This window comes from Alosa alosa, chromosome 9, assembly GCF_017589495.1.
Source record: "Alosa alosa isolate M-15738 ecotype Scorff River chromosome 9, AALO_Geno_1.1, whole genome shotgun sequence".
Lineage (NCBI taxonomy): Eukaryota > Metazoa > Chordata > Actinopteri > Clupeiformes > Clupeidae > Alosa > Alosa alosa.
In genome coordinates, this window is record NC_063197.1 from 1,499,805 (window position 1) to 1,522,132 (window position 22,328).

General features: G+C 39.9%; 1 protein-coding gene across 1 annotated transcript in view; it reads right to left on the minus strand.

Moving 5' to 3' along the window:
- hdgfl2 (HDGF like 2) overlaps positions 1–22,328 on the minus strand; it is a 78,865-nt gene that overhangs the window by 53,433 nt on the left and 3,104 nt on the right. Inside the window, exons 2-3 of the mRNA XM_048252567.1 lie at positions 14,044–14,120; positions 8,409–8,547 (exon numbers count right to left, since the gene is read on the minus strand). Coding sequence (XP_048108524.1) covers positions 8,409–8,547; positions 14,044–14,120 — 216 coding nt within the window. The remainder of the gene's footprint in view (positions 1–8,408; positions 8,548–14,043; positions 14,121–22,328) is intronic.

Consider the following 22,328-nt stretch of genomic DNA (forward strand, 5'->3'; position numbering starts at 1 on the left):
CAGAGGCATTTTCAGCTAACATGGTCTTACTAAATATAGGTGCACTTACTACCAAAACCTTTGCAGCAATGAATTTATTAGTGAAAAAAAATTTGATTTACTGTTTCTTGTTGAAACCTGACTGACTTCAGACAGCGAAGCTGTTCTTGTTGAAACCTGTCCCCCAAATTATCATTTCTTCCACTCAATTAGACAAGGCAAATGAGGCGGTGGAATTGCCTCCATTCTCTCAAACAAATATAGCTGCACTAGAGTCAACTTTGACCAATTAAACTCTTTTGAGTATATTGCCCTCACTCTGAAGGCTGACCCAGCTGTACTTCTTTTAACCTTATACCGCCCTCCTAAACTATGGACTGGCTTTCTCGACCAGTTTTCTGAACTTATGTCGCTCATCATCACTAGCTATGATCGGATAATTGTAAATGGCTTAATTTTAATATTCATGTCAATAAGACAACTCATGCTAAAGCCAGTAAGTTCCTTAATGTGTTGGACAGTTTAGAGCTAAAGCAGCATGTTACAGGACCCACCCACAACCTTGGCAACACCCTCGATCTAGTAATTTCTAGAGGGATAGAAGTCACAGACTTATCAGTAAATGATATAAATATGTCTGATCATTATTGTGTATCTTTTAATATAGTAATACATACTCCAAAAATTCATCCCGAAATTGCAATCAAATCGCGACTTTTGGACATTAGAGCAGAACAGCAGTTCATAGCTCTTATAGACTCCATAAATTTAGATATTTTACATCATCCCATTGATCAAATGGTAGAGGCTCTCAATCATGAATTAGGCGCTCTGCTAGACAGAGTGGCACCCTTGAAGACTAAAAAAAGGCCCTGTAGCAAACTGAAAATCTAAGTTACAGGTTCACCGTGCCATTCTAAAAGAAAAAATAGCAAATTATAATAGAGCTATTCGGAATGAGAGAAGGAACCACTTCTCTAAGGTAATTGCTGAAAACAGTGGAAACTCTAGGGTGTTGTTCTCCACCATTGATAGGCTATTGCATCAAACACCTTTTGATACACTCAGTCAGGCATCCTCTCTAAGATCTCTCAAAAACAAAGTCATTTCTATAAGGGAGGCTATTGGTAACACAAGTAATATGTTTGATAGTACACCCAAAAACAGCCCCCCTAAATTAAGGTTCTTTAGCACTAGTACTCAATCTGAGCTTGGTAAAATTATAACTCAAACCAGCTCCTCAAGATGTGTTTTGGATCCAATCCCTACTAGATTCCTCAAAAATGTACAGTGATGGCCAAAAGTATTGGCACCCATGCTAAAGTTGACTGAAAAGAGGAATATAAAATCATCTTTTGGAAATTGATTTTAATGCCTTAAGTGAAAAATGAGGAAATATCTAACCTTTAAGGACACCAATTTTCTTAGTGAATGAATAATGCATCATAAATAAATAAATGTTCTTCCTTAAAATACAGTAAGTATACATAAGTATTCCCACCCCTATGTTAAATTCCCATACAGACAGGGAGATTTTTATTTTTAAAGGCCAGTTATTTCATGGATCCAGAATACTGTGCATCCTGATAAAGTTACCTTGGCCTTTGGAATTAAAATAGCCCCACATCATCACATACCCTTCACCATACCTAGAGATTGGCATGGGTGTTATTTCAGTTAGCCTATTAGCTGGTTTGATGCTCATTGAGCTCAATGCAAATCAAACATGACTTGCCTTTTGTTGTGGCCCAGGGGAGCTGCCTTGGTCCCCTGCTATTTTCCCTATATATGCTTCCGTTGGGAAACGTCATAAGTCAGCATAATGTAAACTTCCATAGCTACGCAGATGATACCCAATTGTATATTTCTGTGGAGCCAACTAACCCAGATGGCCTTTGCTCCCTCACTGCATGCCTAACCTCCATTAATCAGTGGATGAGCAAAATATTTTTGAAACTAAATGATGACAAAACAGAGGTACTTTTAGTTGGATCAAAACTAAAGCGAGACATTGTTCTTAGTAATCTGGGGAACTTGGCCCACTGGTTAGCACTCTGGACTTGTAACCGGAGGGTTGCCGGTTCGAGCCCCGACCAGTGGGCCACGGCTGAAGTGCCCTTGAGCAAGGCACCTAACCCCTCACTGCTCCCCGAGCGCCGCTGTTGAAGCAGGCAGCTCACTGCGCCGGGATTAGTGTGTGCTTCACCTCACTGTGTGTTCACTGTGTGCTGTGTGTGTTTCGCTAATTCACGGATTGGGATAAATGCAGAGACCAAATTTCCCCTCACGGGATCAAAAGAGTATATATACTTACTTATACTTAAGCCTCGGTGTCATCTTAAATGCAGAGTTAAGTTTTAAGCCCCATATCAGTAAAGTTACTCAGACAGCCTATTTCCACCTGAGAAACATTGCTAAAGTGCGGCCCTTTTTAACTCAACAAGATGCAGAAAAACTAATTCACGCCTTTATCACTAGCAGGTTAGACTACTGCAATGCACTTTTCACTGGTCTTCCCAAAAAACATCTAAAGAAATTGGCACTCATACAGAACTCTGCGGCTAGACTTTTAACCAAGGGCCAATCTCAATTCTCTATTTTACCCCTTCCACTTCCCCCTTCCCCTTAGTTTTGCGCGTGCACGTGAGACGAAGGGCTATCTCAATTCTCATTTCGATCGAGGGGTAGAGATAAGGGCAAGGGGTAGATACCCCTTAAAACCAAGTAAGATCGGGAGCTTACTTGAAACCGAGGGGTAAGAGAAATACCCAACATACACCGCCCACACCGGAAAAATAAGCACACCGAGAGATTCATTGACATGAAATGTTGGCATTAATAAGGATTATAAAATTAAAATGGTAATTGTTTTATGTTGCATTCAATCTTGTGACCATATTGAAGGTCCTGTTCTTCACGAGGAAAAAAAAAAAAAAAAAAAAAAAAAAAAAAATCGCTGTTTTCTGAATGTTAACAGCACATCATTATTTGCGCGAATGTCTCGCATTTTACATATTTCCATGTCTACCCCGCGAATTGGCAGCATACCATGTCAGAAATGTCCAACAGCAGCTAAATTCGCTGAACTTTTTACCGCCGTCTGATATGAATGCTGCATAGGCCTACTGCTACCGACTCCTCGCATAGGCAGGTAGCGATTGCTTCTGATGTCAAGTAACGACCATTTGGATATTATTGTAAAATATCAAAGGAGTTGTGGGATGTTTACATAGCAAACTGCATGTTTATTTTGTCCCCCATCCCTGTTTCATTCACCCGGACCAAGGTAGGCTGCGAACGAACATAGGCACTTTCAGCTGTTGTTGAAATAATTCCTGAACGGTTTTATTCCGAGCTGAAAATGCAATTATAGCCTATTTGACAGAAGACAGGTTGCTAGTGACAAAATATTAGCTTTCAGTGTGGTACGATCTCTGTAAATTACGTTAATTCAAGTGTTTCAATCATCCAGCTCTCCCTTATGGTTGGCTAGTGGTATCTCATTTCCAAGGGGAATATTCTTCACCCCTATGTCTTGCCACTCGGTTTCGAGGGACAAGGGCTAGGGGTAATATGAAGGGATAGGGGAAGGGGAAGGGGTAAAACAGAGAATTGAGATTGGCCCTAAGACTAAGAAGAGAGAACACATCACCCCTGTGTTGGCTGAACTGCACTGGCTCCCTATTTCCTATAGAATTGATTTTAAGGTTATGTTAATTACTTACAAAGCTCTGAATGGCTTAGCACCTTCATATATCTCTGAGCTTTTAATATCTTATCAACCACAAAGGAAACTTAGATCATCCAATTCTAATCTTTTAATCGTACCCAAAGTGCTTCACAAGCAAAGTGGAGAAGCTGCTTTTATCCATTATGCCCCAAAACTATGGAACACCCTGCCTCTGTATATCAAGCAGGCGAGTTCAGTAAATATTTTTAAAAAAGATCTGAAAACATACCTGTACAGGAAAGCTTTTAGTTAACTCATCTTATCCTGTAGACTACTTTTTCAGATTATTCTACATCTGCTGCCATTGGAGGGCGCAGCCAGCCAGAAGCAGATGGGCTCCCCCTATTAAGTATATAGTATAAGTATATATACTTTTTTGATCCTTTTTTGAATTTGGTCTTTGCATTTAACCCAATCGGTGAATTAGTGAAACACAAACAGCACACAGTGAACACACAGTGAGGTGAAGCACACACTAATCCCGGCGCAGTGAGCTGCCTGCTACAATGGCGGCGCTCGGGGAGCAGTGAGGGGTTAGGTGCCTTGCTCAAGGGCACTTCAGCCACAACCCACTGGTCAGGGCTCGAACTGGCAACCCTCCGGTTACAAGTCCAGAGTGCTAACCAGTGGGCCACGGCTGCCCCTGAAGTCAGGTTCTGCTCAAGGTTTCTTCCTGGAATATGGGAGTTTTTCCTTGCCACAGTTGCCATATGGCGTGCTTATGGGGGGTAAAGGGTTAAGGCTGCCAGTCTTATGACATGTTATTTTCTATATTTTTGATATGTTGCTGAGTGGATCATAAACAGCCCCAGCAATGAAGAAAAGTGATTCATAATGACTGACTGACTATTATTGTGTTACATGCTTCAAATGTAAAGCACTTTGAGCTGTACAAATGTATACAAATAAAGCTCATTATTATTATTATTATTATTATTATTATTATTATTATTATGTTAGTGTGCCGTGGGACATTTAAGTGTCAAAAGTGTGCCATGGCACAAAAAAGGTTGAAAAACACTGACTTAAACTAGCAGCCATGTCTTGCCGTTTATGGCACGACAGCTAATAACGTGTGTATGAGGAGAAAAGACGCGCAGGCTAGGGGAGGCACTAGAAACATGCCTTGCACACACGCATGTTACTTCAAAAGAATGCGGCCATTCTTAAAAGTATCGATACTAATTAAATTAGGTATTGTGACATTTTTAATTTCAGGGTATCTCGATTCTGTGCACCATGCAACACTACGACCTAGGACATTAAAATCATTCTGTGTCATTGGAGGCTCATTTTGTCCACATAACAGTTATGCTATAGTTAAAATATAATGTGCACAAAAGGACACTTGGGGAGGGGTGCTTGCAGAGTTACAGCATTAGGCAGTAAGCTTTGAGAGCATGGAGAAATTCCTAAATCTTCCATTTCAGTTTTTGAAAAATGGGATCAAAACTAGTGATCGACCGATATATCGGGCCGATATTTGCGTTTTTTACTTGTATCGGCATCACCCGACACGTGGCTGCTGTGTTCGACGATAGTTTTTCCCCCAGCATTATAGACAGGCGTCAACAGGCAGCTCTGACTGTGTTGCTGGAGACACTGCAGTTCACGTGCAGACCATGCACTGCCCCTCCCCCACTAGCAGAGTGCTGGAAGCCTGCTCTTCAAGACAACAGCAAGTTTTAAACTTTCAAAGCATCTTTGACAACTGTTTGACTTAGCTGAAATATTGGCATACACTTTGAAAGTTCACTTCCAATGAGACTTTGTGCACATCCCAGGTGCTGAACAAAAAAGGTCAAGTTTTTTAGGAAAAAAGTTCGCACACTCCTTGGTACTCTTTTGTTGAGTTTATTTTCTCATTTGGCACATGACGTTTCGACCTTGCGGACTTCCTCAGATTCATTTCAGTGAATTTCTTCCTCAGATTCACTGAAGTGACCGCAAGGTCGAAACGTCATGTGCCAAATGAGAAAATAAACTCAACAAAAGAGTACCAAGGAGTGTGCAAACTTTTTTCCTAAAAAATACACGTTGAAAGTAAAAACACTTTGCTATATGTGCTTGCAACTATAGATAAGCAAGTTTGTGGGTCCAAATGGAAAAAAAAAATGCTGAATGCTGCTTGCCATTATATTTAGGGAGCTGCAAATAGCTGTAGGCTATCTGCATACGGTAGCTGTTACGAACACTGGTCATAGGATTAAGTAATGCCGACGTTGTTCCGTGGTATTTGTGGGAGTTTTATTCAGCGTCCCACCTGGCTGAGGTTTGGACGCATGTGGTGTGTCTCTCCCTGTCTCCCTACTTGGAGCTGGCGGAGGCCTACTGGATAGAAAAGGCAAAAACCTAGTAATTATGTGAATAAAAATCTGTTTGAATGGCCAAAAAAATCATAGGGGTTTATCCCACACATTACCTTGGTGTTAGGGTAGCCTACTGCACATGCCATTGACAGCAAGTGGAAACTTCAGTCATTTGCCTTTATAGTATAGTATAGTATATATAGTATATATACTTTTTTGATCCCGTGAGGGAAATTTGGTCTCTGCATTTAGCCCAATCGGTGAATTAGTGAAACACAAACAGCACACAGTGAGGTGAAGCACACACTAATCCCGGCGCAGTGAGCTGCCTGCTTTAACGGCGGCGCTCGGGGAGCAGTGAGGGGTTAGGTGCCTTGCTCAAGGGCACTTCAGCCGCGGCCCACTGGTCGGGGCTCGAACCGGCAACCCTCCGGTTACAAGTCCAGAGTGCTAACCAGTGGGCCACGGCTGCCCACAATTTATTTTTTTACAATTTTGCATTTATCATGTTAACAATCTGACTCTTCATTGATCCACTCATCTGACAAAATAGTTTTTAAATTAAGACATCATCGTGTCATTTTTATGATGTAAATTGAGGGAGCAAAAGCAGGATCGGCTCCAAATATCGGCTCAGAGAAAAGAAATCGGCAGCCCGTATCGGTCATCGGCTAAGACTGATGAAAAAAAGCGGCATTGCCACTGAAATCCATATCGATCCCTAATCAAAACTCGACATATTGGTGAGAGACATGTTTGCTGTATGTTTTTGTCAAGTCTTGCTATGACGTATAACCATAAACTGGGCTAGAAATAACATGACATGATACGCTGTGATACATTTTGATCAATGAAACTTATGGGACCAATGAAACCTGTGATGGTGTTAATTTCGTCAGACGAGACGAGAGGAAATATGTTCGTCAACGACCTTTTTTTTCATGACTAAGACGAGACGATGACGAGACGGCAGTAATGTCCTGAAACACTGACAAAGACCATCTTAAGATGCATTATTGTTGACAAAAAAAGAAGAGACTAAAATGTTTTGCATGAAATAAAAATAAAAAGATAAAATCTCCCTTCATGTTCGTCTACAAAATGAGAAGACAGAATATCTAGCTGTTACGGTTTCAAAATATTTCGAATGAGTTCATACGCAACAGCTTTCCTGTAGGCTAGTCTACGTGCTGCTGCTGCAACCCTGTGGCTGCAACACGAAACTACATGGAACAAGAACACTGGAGATTTCTGCCAGAGTTAGCAAGCTAACTACCTAAGCTTTATGCCACAATGCTACATACCCAGAAGTTGAAGCTTCTCGCATACAAATTAACATCCCCCAGAATGTCCATACGAAAATGTTCAGCATGTAATGTCAACTATTCATCTAGTTAGACTGTTTGCTAGCAAGTAAGCTAATATGGAAAGTTCGCTATGGCTAAGATGGAGAGTCTGTTTGGGGAATGTGTTGTGTTTGGGCTAGTGTTAATTTTGTCACCTATTTTTAATTTAGTCTTAGTCTTGTGACGAAATGTCCTTTTTAGTCTTTGTCATATTTAGTCATTCAAATATCATTTTTGTTAGTCAAGTTTTAGTCGACTAAAAGTCTCGTCATTTTAGTCTAGTTTTAGTCAAAAGAAAACTAAAGGTATCTTAGTCTTAGTCAGTTTTAGTCAACACATTTTTTTATAACAAATTATTTCTGATTACCATTTGAGTCAAATAGTGTTTCACACATCTCAATTTTCCAACAATATTGTGTGTCCACAGGGCTACTCGTCTGTTATAATTACTCATTCTGATTTTTTTGTCAGTCAGTATGTTTACATGCACAGGTAAGTCGAGCTACAGTTATAGCTCGGCTGGGATTTGACCATAGACAGTAAAAGATTGGACCACTGTCATATTCGTAGACCAGTGTTTCTCAAAGTGTGGTCCGGGGATCACTGGTGGTCCGCAAGCTATCCCAAGTGGTCCGCGAGCAGACGTGGTAAAATATAATATAGATGAGTTGTTTGCCAAATAACTTGTATGTAAATCCAAACAGTTCTGCAACACTGTCTATGTAAGATATGCCAGTTTAAATCATACAGAATGAATCCTCTGACACAATAAGCAAAGTGCAAAGACAATAAGCAAGGTGGTTCAGTGAGTAGGCCTATTGTGTAGACTAATTATAGGCTACTGTTGAAGTAGGTCTAATCTTTTTTTTTTTTTTTTTTAGCTAGGGTTAGTTAAGTGCTCCTGAAACTGAAATAGTTTGAGAAACACTGTCGTAGGCCAAACTATTAATGTTTTACTCCGCCTCGCTAGATGGCGATATACGCCCAATGTGATCAATAAAGTAGCACACATATTGTTGTGAAGTAGCAAAATCCGTTACTCACAGCAGGAGTGCTGTAGGATGCATGAGGATTGTTCTGGATCTCCCACAGTCCTTCATTGAAACCTTTCCGCTTGTTAGGCTTACCAAAACGATCACGGTACTTCTCAAATGCAAACAGGTCCTTTGGTGCCAGGAAGGCTCTGGGAAAAGAGCAACCATTTCAGTTCAGTCCTCTACACAGACATTATCCATTATGGGTTACTGAATGGATACTAAGCAAAATTGTCCTTGACAAGCCTGTGTCCCTGTGTTTTTCCCCAGTGCCCGAACCTAGTTCATTGCTTTGACCCCCAAGCCTCCCCAGGTGCGAACCCAACCAGCCTAGCATGCTATATGTAAGACATTTACTGTAATAAATCATACAATTACCATAATATGGCATCAGAGATTAAAAACAATGTTATTTTCAAATACTAACTTCACTGACAACAATGGTACAGCCATATTCCCAATTCACACTTTCATTTGCAGCCTGCATAATGTTTATGTTTTGAATTTGTGTTTTTGTCTGCTGTGCCACCCTCCGCAAATTTACCAATCACACAATTAGTAGTATTTTGATCTTTGAATTGCCAGATTAGCCTACTTAATGCTCTCAAATGATTTGATTTTGGACTGCAATACCCCCTTTTAAACACTAGTTGTTGTTCTTACATATAGCACCTTTGACTTTACTTTACTTAAAGTAAACTAACAAACTAACTAACACTAACAAAATGCAACACTAACATTTTTTTTCTCCAGTTTTTTGTCATTTCCTAGTGCCCTCTTATTTTTGTTTCCCCTGGGGACGCGGAAAACGTAATCTGCATGACCCTCCAACTTCATTAGGAAAAAATATGATTCAGTTCCACTTAAGATTATTTTGCTTCTATGTTCTGTAGAAGAATTGTTCAAAGTTAAATGACAATTTTCCATTTATTAGTTTGTTTGGGATATAAAAGACACTGGGATATACATATAAACAACACTTTGTTTGGGAAATAAAAGGACATTATGCATATGAATCCTTATATAGAGGCACAGAGGCATTCAGCATCCATTTACACCAGACATGGTCTCATACAGTTCAATGTGCTGCGTTGCAAGCATGCTTAAAAATGTCAAGCTGGCTAAAATGTATCTTAAAGGGAAACTTGGTAGGATTAGCTGTATTTCCCCCTCTGCTGGAGGAGCAATCGGGAGTTTTCCCGGTGTGCCGGCCGAGGAATGTGCGCGGTGCGGGCCGGCCCATAAAGTCTCTGTCGCGGCCATGAGGCGTACGCGGCTATCGAAATCTTAGATTCATTATGAATTTTCCGGGAAAATCTCCGTGATCTACACTTTGAAGTTCTAAGAAGTCGCTCACTGTCTATAGGTAATTCATGGTTACCCTGCACTCTCCCATGCTGATTTTTGTGTAGGCTAGCCTTTTTTTTGTTTGTTTTTTAATCTTAATTCATTTTTGTCTTATTCAGGCGTTACAGATTAACGTAGGCCTAGGCTAGAATGGAGCAAAGCCTCCTGGGACTGGGGGATGCGTTTCTGGTTTATCCAATGAACCGATTTCAGGTCAAGTCTATTTACAGAAATGTAGGGGGATAAATGAGCGGTCCCCTCGTCTAATGGCATGACCCTACAAGCGATCAAGTTCGAGGAAAACTACAGGATTTTTGACAATCGACGGATTTGCGTGGATGGAAGGCAGAGAGAAAGGTTAGCGGAGCTAAAGAATTGATGTTATTGCTAGGCGGAAACTAGCACAAGCTAGTCTTATGTTGATATGTAGGCCTAGCCTATTTAATTATTTAATTACCTGTGTTATTAGGTTGGCATTGTCTGTAGGCTAGGCCTACTTCCTTTTTTAAATTTATACAGGCAACTATTGGAGTGCTGATACCCAGATAAATGTCCTTGCATAAAATTTCCATCCACACAAAGCTGTTTTTATACTGCACTTAAATATCTATAGTTCCTTACACATTTATTGAAAGTGCCTGGTTTGTGGTTGATTGGCTTGTTCTATTGCATTAGGTGCATTATTGCTATTCAGTTCCTTTCTCCAAATGTAACCATACGTAGCTTCGCGTTATGCTATTTCAAACTGTGGAAAAAGGTAATGATAAATGGATTTGGATTTGTTTACAAGCTAGCGAAACAGTTCGGCAGAACAATGTGGATGTTACAAGGTAAGAAACACAATTTAAAACAAGTTTCTTGTTTCTCACTTCTCTTACCGGGATGGTAGTCCCAATGTTGCAAGGTTGATTCTCTGCCTTGGGACACTAGGGGGAGCGGGGAAAGTCACCATTTTCCCCGGAACAGGTCATTTAATCATCCAAATAATTTCTAAACGGGTTTATAAAGTTGAAATAGTTGCCAAGTTCCCCTTTAACACAGATCCTTTGTGTGACCTCTGTGGGGCATTTCCTGCCTCATTGGATCACGTTCTGGTTGTGTCCGAAATGTTTTGATATTCTGAATTTCATATGTAACCCAGGCCTTACTGCCTGGGCACAAAATGCAGTGAATAGCTCTACTTACTAAAAATAATACATATATTATTAAAAGTCATGAATATATTATGGCATGTATTAATAGTATGGTTAATAATATTTATTGTTGCCAAAATAGGTTAAGAGGTCAATTATGGTCTTTGATTTGTTCCGTTTGGCCATTTATGTATTTATGTAGCTCCTACCCCTTTAAGCACGGCAGAGGTTACCATAGTAATTAGTATTTTTGTTTTGTTGCTGCATGCACGGTGCTGGGCCATTGGTCTTTTCATGTGACTGTTACTAATGTAATGTTTTGATTGACTCGGGGGTGGGACTAAGGGAGAATGGACTCTCTATTAGCTGGTGAGCTAACCTATCCTTTGCTTTGCTACCTCATTGACGTTTGCCTATGAGGTGAAGGGCTATCAGCCACACTGTTCACAAGCCTCGACCTGGTCTGCATCACTGTGAGTCTGTTCGTATATGTGGGCCCACTATGACCTTTAGTCCAATAACGAGGCATTAGAAAGTTTGTAAGTACACCAGAAGTTTGGGCTTTTCCAAAATCACGGAAGTGACGTCGACGCAGCAATAGCGGTGGTAGCGTAGAGTAGAAGCCATCGGGCAAGTGTTATTTTACTAAACTTCTGGTGCACTTACAAACTTTCTAATGCCTCGTTATTGGACTAAAGGTCATAGTTGTACTACTGTAAAAGTTTCGTACCATTCAGGGCATTATTAGTGGGGTAATTTACGAGATAAAAGTTGGTTCCATTACGACTGCAGAACGTCATTCGTTTCTGACAGCGCTACTCGACCAGGGTTCAACCAAGGGAAAAAAGGTTCTGGGAGGGTGTTTGGCTCGGGGTCATGGTGCAAAGGACCCTAGGGTGAAATTACTCCGAACCATCGCTTTAAGGTTTATGTTGTGAGCTGTGATTTGTTGTTGTATCATGTTGCTCAATTGTTGACAGGCTAGTGTAAGCGCTCATTTAAATAGCTTCCTTCATTCTGTAAATATTGTGATAATCATCTGTATCTTCCTTCAGTTTCTCTTCCTTCACTTCCTCACTACATTTTAAAAGTAAATTATAATTTTAAACCGTGGTCTGGTTTGCTTATTTAAATAGTTAATTAGGATAACAAACCCTGTAGCACTTTATTAGGTTAAGTTAATCACGTCACTCCTACCAAACTGGCTCTGAGGGTTGGTGTGCTACACATATTTAAAAACTTGTCTGGTGCTCTTTGCCACAGGTTGGAACATGAAGTGTTGGCTGTATTTGAGGTACTGAGTGAGGGGTTCTTAAAAGACTAGCCTCCACTGTGACTAGGTTTATATTTCTTTCAGCAAGCAGATTAATTCTGTTTAGCTGGAAAAAAAGTCACAGCCTCACACTTACAGTACACTATGATGATCAATGATATTATGCAACATTTCAAACTGGAAAAATACACTTTTATTAGAGGTTCTATTGAGAAATTGAAAAATTGAGAAACACTTGGCAGCCCTTTATGGAGTCCAGGCACTAAACAACTACTTAACATTTGCTACCTGTCCTAGTCTACAGTATACCTTTGTATTTTATGAGTGATCACAGTAATGCGGTTTATGGTTGTGTTGAGTATGTATGTACTATTGTTATGTGGGTGTATACAATTTGTATAAGGTTTTGTAACAACCCAATATGCATTTAGATCTCATTGCTTGTTGGGGGTCTAGCAGTGAAGCTGCAGAACCCCATTGTGTTTGTTAGTATTTCTTATTATTGGGGGTGTAGCAGCGAAGCTGCAGAACCCCATTGTTTTACTAGCTTTTCCTATTATTGGGGGCCTAGCTGTGAAGGCACCCATTGAGTTACTAGCTTTTCCTATTATTATTATTATTATTATTATTATGATGAATCTGCCATTGTAGTCTATGGCAGCCTGGTTAAAAAGTGCTGAAATTTGACAGAAAGTTTCGGGACACTCCACTGACCACTCACGCTCATTTACAGATCTCTAAACCCAGCCGTCTAGCGCCATCAACGGGTCAAAATTTGGCCGAAAATTTAACCGCTGGGTCAAAAGTTATGAAGCCGCCAAACAGGAAGTGGACAAACATCTCGGTGACGCTTTGAGTTTACATTACAAAACTCGATATCATTAGTCAGGACACTGTTCCAATCACTCACAGCAATTTCTATGCATATACATTGGACGGTCTAGCGCCACCACCAGTTCAATATTGGAGATGCGTTCATGCGTGTGATCCTTGACTCTTTTGTCTGATTTTCACAATTGCATCTAAATCTTTGAACATTCCGGGGTTCATCAACCCCTATCGCGTCACTTTCTGCCATTTTGGACCTCCGCAATATTGGATTTGATCCAAACTCCGGTCCCAAATTTCATCTAATTTTCACGAAACTTGGCGGAGATGGCGCACAAACGATACTTGTCAGATTTTTCCGTCAAACAGGAAGTGAGCTTGTATCTCAGCAGCGCTTTGATGTACGAAGACCAAATTTGGTAAAGGGACTTGGTACCTGATTGTGAGGACACAGTAGGAAATTGGCATCATTTGATGTATGAAGTCCAAACTTGGTACAGGGACATGGTAGCTGATTGTGAGAATGCACAAGGACATTGGTGTAATTTGGCCTATTCTTTATCCAATTTCCATAAAAGTTGCTGTGAGTGCTTGCTCATGCCATGGCAATGCCATTCCTGCTAGTTTACAGCTAGTCCCCCACATTGGCGCTTGCGGCTATATTTTGTTTTTGTTTTTTTAAAATCACTTCTCTATCTCCCTATCACTATGCTTTCAAGTGTCACATTGGAGCCTTCAGCTTTGTTTTTCTTAGAACTAATACTTGCATATAGAATGCCAAAAGGCTGCAAGAAAATATTCATAGACTCCAGAGGTGTTTTGTGAATGTAGGCTACAATGTGCCTACAATGTGTGCAAGTTTTAAGCAAGTTCTGGAAATTATAGAAAATAGTACCAAATTAGAGTGGTTCATGCCTGCGTATCGAACCGTAGGGGGTATTGTTCAGTTCAAGAATGTACCGTGTACCATGACCTCCCGATAAACAAATGATAATTAAATAACAGATATCTACAGAGATTTATGAAATTACCATGTGCTTTATATTTACAACCATCATACTCACGTTTCATGAGTGCCAAAGAAGAAAATCGGGATCTTGTTTGGTGGAGGTTTCACTGCTCCATCAGGAACATCCTCAATCTAGGGGATGAACAGTCATAAAAAATGTATTAAGAATTAATCAGTGAAGCTGCAGCTAACATTAACTCTTGAAAGACGCACAGCGCATGATCCTGGAATGTAGATTTCTGTTTCTTATTGATGAAAACCTACCATGTTTATTTGAGAGCCCAGGCATAAGTTCACTCTGCCTGGTCATGGTAAATTTCCAACGGTCTCTGACATGAAATAAGTTGATCGATATTTTTACTCCTCTCAATATGTAGTGATAGAAAACATGATTAACTCATTGCCTTTCATTAGGTTGTTACCTCGCTAGACAGTTTGTAGTGAACTAATTTAGCTTGCTAACCCAAAGTCCTTTTAGGCAACTCCCTCCACTCGGCGGCCATATAGTGACGCTTTTTGGGCACTTATCGGGCATCTATTTATGCAGAAATGCGCGTGCGCAAGGCGGCGTTGTGGTTTATTTACTGCCACAACATGGTGTCTAATGACTAATGTTTGTTTGATAACTTATTTTTGTGTTATTGTGAACTTTTAAATTTAAATGTTATATTAGAAAGTTTGCCATCGTAAGAAGTGGCTAGCTGAGGTTAACGTTCAGCAGCCGTCTCGCGAGCTGTCTGTGGCAGCAAACTGAGGTGCTTCAGACGGTTAGCTGCTATCTGTTAGCTAACGTTAGCTGGATCCTTTGAGATCCTGTTGACATTCACATAGCTAACTGCTAACTTAGCGTTGTGAGCTCCCGTACACTGTTTTTAGACATGGTTATTTCACAAAGTTTGATGAGTATAAATACGTTCACCCACTGCTTTTATGAAATGAATATTTTATGATGTTTGATTAATATAAATACGTTAAGACACACTGGTTATAAGATATAGAATTTAACGAAGTTTTAAGAATATAAATAGATAAATACACACTGGTCATAAGACATGATTATTTTGATAAGGAATACGAGTATAAATAAATAGATATGTTGATAAAAGGAATAGTATTTTGTAAAGTATAAAGACTCTGAATATGTTAAGAAACACAGTTTTGATGTAACAGTTATCTTGAAGTAATGAATGTAAATATACTAAGCTATGACACTGGAATGAATGTTCGTTATCTGAATCATATTGAGTATACGTAATGTAAGTAGTGCCTTTGATATAGCCGTTTTATATGTATATTTACACGGGTTAAGTGTTTTATAGTATTGAACTGAATGTGCTATTCTCTGACTTTTGCTACTTTAGAATTCTATTTGGTATGAATGGTTAGTCAGGTGGTTTGCTACAGGTAGCCTGTACTTAAATACAATGGAATGTCCATGTTATTGTACTATTCAGCCATAGTGGCCTATTTCTCACGGGTGTAAAGATAGTATATGTATGTGATGAATGTATTGAGATACATAAATGTAATGTTAAAGAATGTTACTGTTGAAACAGACTTAGAGAATTATTGCACATTTACTTTGCCATGATTGCTAGTAAATAAAAGATGCACTTTGGATGAAAAACTGACAAGAAGCAGCCTGTCTCATCTCCTTGTTTTTCCACCTGTTTCACAGGTACATTATCTTTATTACTACTGGTACCACTCTTGGGACCCGTAATATATGTGTAGGCAACCATATTTGCATCAAAAACTAATCCCATGCATTTCTATGGAGGATTTATTGAGTGCCGTGTCTCCTTAGAAAGTCTGGCTAACCTCTGTGTAAATGATGCAAACATCAAATGTGCTCGTCTGAACATTTTCTAAGTTGGCATGACTTAAAATATGATAGCTTTTCTACTCCTCTAAATCATGATGCAAAAAATCAAATATTGTCAGAAACGTCATTATTGCATTTCAGCAGTTAGTTACTAGGTGAAATGTAATCTGTCTTTTTCTTTGTCAGCAAGTGGGTGGTTGACGACATAGCCTTTTTGTGGTCCTCAGTGTCAAACATAAGTAAAGACATGTCTAATCTGCAAAGAAATGTGGTTACCTTGTGTGGTTACACTTTACTTGACAGTGTCGACATAAGAGTGTCATGACACTGTCATTAACATGTCATAAAGAGGTCATAAACGTTCATGATATAACGCTTCTGTTATTAAGTGACATTAGGTTTTTGTCATAACAAGTTGGGGTTAGGTTTGGAGTTATATTTATAAACCTATACCTTCACTGCACGGCGGGCATTTCCCATAATAAGGGGAAATATATTAAATTTATTGGTTTCATTCAAAATCAAACTTTGTGAAATGGACTTGGAACAGTTACGCCATATGAGCTTTTCCTGGTTTGGCTGAAAATTGTGAAAAACAGGAGTATGAATGGCATATGTTAATATAAAACAGTTTTGGTAACACTTTACTTGACAGTATCGACATAAGAGTGACCTGACACGGTCATGACACATGAAACCTAACTCTAACCCTAATCCTAACCTCTAACTCTAATCCTATAACCCCAACCCTAACCCTAAGTATAGGTCTAATCAGAGTTTTTTTTCTTCCCGATTTCTTTTTTTCTTCAGTAATTTTGTGTCAACGATTCCCGGCACACTGAAAGACCAGGGTGCATGAAACTTGGTGGGCATGTAGCCCCCCCACGGATGACACGGAACCATTGTTTTTTTGTGTTGATCCATCGTCCCTCTGCGACAACCCATCTCATAACCACTCATTTGATGTATAGCGCCACCTAGTTAAAAATGAAAGGCAAAAACAAGGCATTGTAATTAGGATTGGGTATTGTTTGGGTTTTATCCGATATCGGTGTTAAATCAATACTTTTAAAACGGTGCCGGTGCCAAAACGGTACCTGAACCGGTACTTTGTTTTTACAATAAAATGCCTAAACCAATGGATGCATGATGCAATGCATGAATTGCTTTTTTGATTGATAAAACAAATTTGAACATGAAATTGAACTATATATTTAGTTTATTATCAATATCTGTAGTTTCATTGCTTCTAGGCATATTTCTAATTGCAGATGGCTTGCCATAACTTTAAATGTTAAAATGGCTTCCATGGATGCACACACAATGGCAAGTAGCATAATTCAGTGGTTTTCAAAGTGGGGGCCGCGAGGGGGTGCCAGGGGGGCCTAAGCAAGTTGGAAGGAAAAATAAAAGCAACAAATAAATACATTTGAAAAATGTAAAATACACCTATTACTATGAGGGTTGTTATTCAATGCCATTATAATAATTTGTCGTATATCTGAACATTATTATTCCCAGTCATTATCATGGAAAATATAGTGATAGCTCTCATATAGCAGAAAGCCCCAAAAATAAGTATTAGAATTAGCTTAATGTATTTTTACATTTGCCATAGTATTGTCGATGGGTTTAATAACACATCAAAGGGGTCCTTGGCCAGAACCTTGTGGTATCTGGGGGGCATTGACATGGAAAAAATTGGGAGCCCCTGGCCTAATCAATCTTTCCTCTGCTTTCAAGTTTATCCAGTGCAAATGGCTTGCCATATCTTTAAATGTTAAAATGCCTTGCCTTGGAACTGCCAGTTCATGGACAATGCAATTGCAAGTAGTCTTATCTATGGAGCAGGGTTTCCGTTGTCCGTTATTACCGGACATTGGCCGGAAAAAAAATGAAATGTCCGACAAAATTAAATCTCTCCGGTCAAATTGTCCGATTGAAATTGTGCCCCTAACGCAATCGGAATTTGAGAATAAGAAATGTATGCCTATATTAAAGCAATAGGTCATCTGGCTATGTTTTTAAATGAACAGGCTCTACCATTTGAAAGTTATTAAACAACACCCATAGCCTATGCTGCATTTCAAATAGGAAGCGCATACTTAAAACGTCTATGTTAAACAACGAAGAAATGAGTGAGGCGGTTCAAACATGGCCAGGCACACTAGCCTTAAACGTTTTTTCAGAGGCCAGATGCGATGGATGATGATAAATTGGTAACGTCTGAAGCCTCAGATGACCGGTCAACTCCACCACCACCAGATAAAAAGCAGAAGTGTCGGGCGAATCTGTCAGAATCAGTGACTTTGGAAGTGGAGTTGTGGGGGGTGGCCGTGCAAGACACTGTCATTCTCCGTGTACACTGGACACGCAACTGTGTTCTGTATAGCATGCAGTCGGCCTATGCTTTCTCTGTCTATGATCTGCAGGGTTAGGCCTCCTCTATGAGGAGATTGCTGGTCCGCGGATAATTTCCTGCACAATTAAACGGTATCATTGAACTGCGGACCGAAAGAAAAAATGTTCCCAGAATAGGAAACATTTCATAATTTATTGTTATCAAATAAAGAGGCATAGCCTTAGGGGGTAGTGGTGTGAGCGCTCATTCTTGTGTGTGCACTGCAAGTTAAACAGTGGAACCACTGGAGATAACGTGGGTAGTAGCAACAAACAACGTAGCCTTTTTAAAACAACGAACGAAGCGGACTCTTCTTATCTAGATACTGGCTAGATCTTGGTAGGCATGTTTAAGTTAGGCTAATGAACATGTTGCATTCTATACAGCCTGATTATGTTATTCTTTAAGCTACATAGCCTGTCTCCAGTTTTCCTCAACTTGACTAATTAAGAAGCGATAATAGAATATTTGACCGGCATATCATCAAAATGTCCGGAAAACGAAACATGTTACATATGCCTGTGTATTTTGATTCCCAGCGCTAGTAGGCATTTTAACAGCAACTAGGCCAGGGGTCTCCAACCTTTTTGGGAATGAGGGCTACCTGAAGACCCTACCTGAATCATATGGCGGACTACTCATTTGAAACAAACAGACCCTCACCCCTTTTTTAGAAACTACAATCTGGCTACATTTTCGAGGCGCGATTAGTCCATTAGGGTTATGAGATAAGGCTATTTTAGGCCATGTTCATGAAAAAGGCAATCCATCCCCTCCTTCCCAGTTTGATCTTTGTTTAAGTTAAGGTCTCATTCACCGAGAAACCGTTTAATACTTGTTCCTTTCAAAATACTATAGCTCACTCCAAGTTGCATATGCATGCTGCATGTGAAAATGATCTTCTACCCCCATTGCCCGCATTAGCCAATGAAAGAAAATACACAGAAAAAAACAAGCGAATCAGAAAAAGCCCTTCCCTGTGACAAGAGGGAAAACAATTATTCATGGCCTCGCCCACCTTGGCTTGTGACCGCCCACAGGAAGACAGGAAGATTTTGGCCAGGAGATTGTCTCTCTGCAGCTAGTAGGAGCTAACAGCAAGTTGCTAACATGGCGGAGCAAATTCGTGCCTGTTATTTGTGGCAATAACACATCAATGTTGCATGTCTTGCCTTAGAGTTGAGGAAGAAATGGTTGGAATTTATCGTTGGAACACCACCACCGAAGTATAGTGCAACATTAGTTCTGTGTTCCAATCATTTCGACCACACTCACTGTGCCTGCCTACAGTTAGAAAGTGGTTTTGCATCGATGTTCTGAAAACCTGGACCTGTAATGTGTGCGACGATCGACCACCAGCTCACAGGCTGTAAGTACAAAACAAACTTTTCCACCTAACGACTGTTACAAAATAGCATGTTCATATTCTTCACGTTAGCATGCATGAAAAGGGCACAAGCTAGGCTTAGGCTAGCCTATATTACAGGAAGCTACACCAGGCACGTAACTGAAGTGTTCTGTTCACGGACGTGTAAAAATCAGAGAATGTCTAATAGGAAGGGCTCTGGTAAAATTCATTAGAGGAATGGTCTATTTTTTTTGAACGTAGCCTACAGGCCACGCCACCAGGTGTGTAGCTACTTCCATTGATTAGACCTATTGGAAGCTAATTGTTGCAGAAGAAGCAAAGCTTAACGGAATGCTTCAGTTACGTGCCTGGTGTAGCTACACTCATAAGAAACTGTATGACCACACTACCCAGAGATTTAGCTTGTTGAACCTATAATCTTCTAACCTAAGCGTTAAACCACAAATAATAATATTGGCAACAATATCTTATGCTCAACTAAGGACTGGTATTCTAGTCTAAACAGAGAAAATCAAAAACACAATACCCGTGCACTATTAGGCTAAGTTGCGATCACTAGAGCCCAGGTATTTACACTTCAGTCTAATTTACTGTATGTCTTCTTGCCATTATTATTATTATATTACAATGATGTTTTGTTTGATTACTTGCTGTTTACTTAGTGTTTTGTCCAGAGCACATCCTCATGTTGGGCTACACAGCTTTCTAGCCTACATTAGGTCATCACGTTAGAAGCAAAGGTTTGTGATCTAACTTTTATTGTTGTGCTAGTTAGTTTCTAGAAGTCTTTTTCTAGTAGGCTAATACAGGTTCTTATGTGCTCGTCAATGTTTGGGAAAGTCAATTCATGGGTTTCATCAGGTCACTTTCCACAGGTGTATAAAATGTGTGTATAAAATTGTGGGGCAGCCGTGGCCCACTGGTTAGCACTCTGGACTTGTAACCGGAGGGTTGCCGGTTCGAGCCCCGACCAGTGGGCTGCGGCTGAAGTGCCCTTGAGCAAGGCACCTAACCCCTCACTGCTCCCCGAGCGCCGCCATTGTAGCAGGCAGCTCACTGCGCCGGGATTAGTGTGTGCTTCACCTCACTGTGTGTTCACTGTGTGCTGTTTGTGTTTCACTAATTCACTGATTGGGTTAAATGCAGAGATCACAGGATCAAAAAGTATATATATACTATACTAAAATCAAGTACCTCGATTATGAATGCAGACTGCATGGTGCTTGATTAATACACCTGTGTAAATGGACCTGATGAAATTGCATAACAGATATAATTGATATTACTGAATGTCTTCTTGTGGGTGTGCTCCTTAGTACATCATACACCTTACCACAGTCACTAAAATATCTTTGTTTCCATTGTGCCAGTACAGTTTTGTGTGAGATAGTGAATGTCCTGTGTACTATTAGTATCTTGTAACTTGACAATACACATTCATTGATACAAGCACTTCGGATACACCATGGACATGGGGGGCCTGCTACCTCTACTCCCATCAAGCCTGTTCATCCAAGGCCAGCTAGAAGACCTTGGGTTGATCAAGAGGAGGAGGATGAAAGTGACATCTCCAGATAACACCTGATGGCTCCACCTATGGCCCAGCGCAATCAATGAGCAATGTAATAGAATCATCACAGCCAACGAATGTGTTTTGTGTGTTGTCCCTTCGGATACCCATGTCAACACAAGCTGAAACAACAACTCAAACCTTTTTCCCTAAATAATCCCAGCACCATCTTACAAAGGATCTGTAGGCCAGATGTCTGCATCGTCTGGCAAAAAGAGGACATTGTTCATTCTGTGCATAGTTTGGATGTTCTTGTTTTGTGCTTGCATTATTTTAATAGACTGCAATATTACTATTTGTCAGTGTTTCTCAAACTTTTTCAGACCAAGGACCACTTAATCAATAATAATTTAAACAAAAAAAAGATCACTGACCACCTAGCAAAAAAAAAAAAAAAAAAAAAACAGTAGACCTACTTCAACAGTATATTACACAATAGGCCTTCTCACTAAACCACCTTGCTTATGGTCTTTGCACCATGCTTATGCTGTCAGAGGATTCATATGATTTAAACTGGCATACTGTAGGTTACATGAGTGTTGCAGAACTGTTTGGATTTACACATACAAGTTGGCTCAATATTGCAAACAACTCATCTATTATATTTTACCACATCTACTTGTGGAACACTTGAGAGAGCTTGCGGACCACACTTTGAGTACCACTGCTGTATGTAAATATAATAAAGCTATTTATTGAAAATTGACCTGTTTTGTATATTAGTTTTAGGAGTTGCATCAGTTTTTGTCCCTTTTAGGCTAAAGGTTTATCTTACCGTTCATATCTTCTGTCTCCCAGGGGGCCATAGTTGTCATAGTCGAATGTTTAGTGCATTTTGAAGGGAGTACATTATGTTAAGGCAGACTGGTTCTAATCCTGGGTACAGGGTCATACAGACAACAGGGGTACTGGTGTTGCCCATTTTTCCAACCACATGAGCAATCCCCTTATGAAAAAGTAGTATAGGAATCTTACAGTAATCTTATAGGAATACGTATTTTGGGACATACTGTAGAAGTACTACTAATAACTCTATAATATCCTATAACTGCTATAGTTTTTCTATAGTAGTCTTATACTATAAGATTCCTATAGTACTTTTTCCTAAGGGTCATACGTGACAGAAAACAACTTGAGTAGGCTAACCTCTGCCAATGTAGGCTATCAAAGCTATA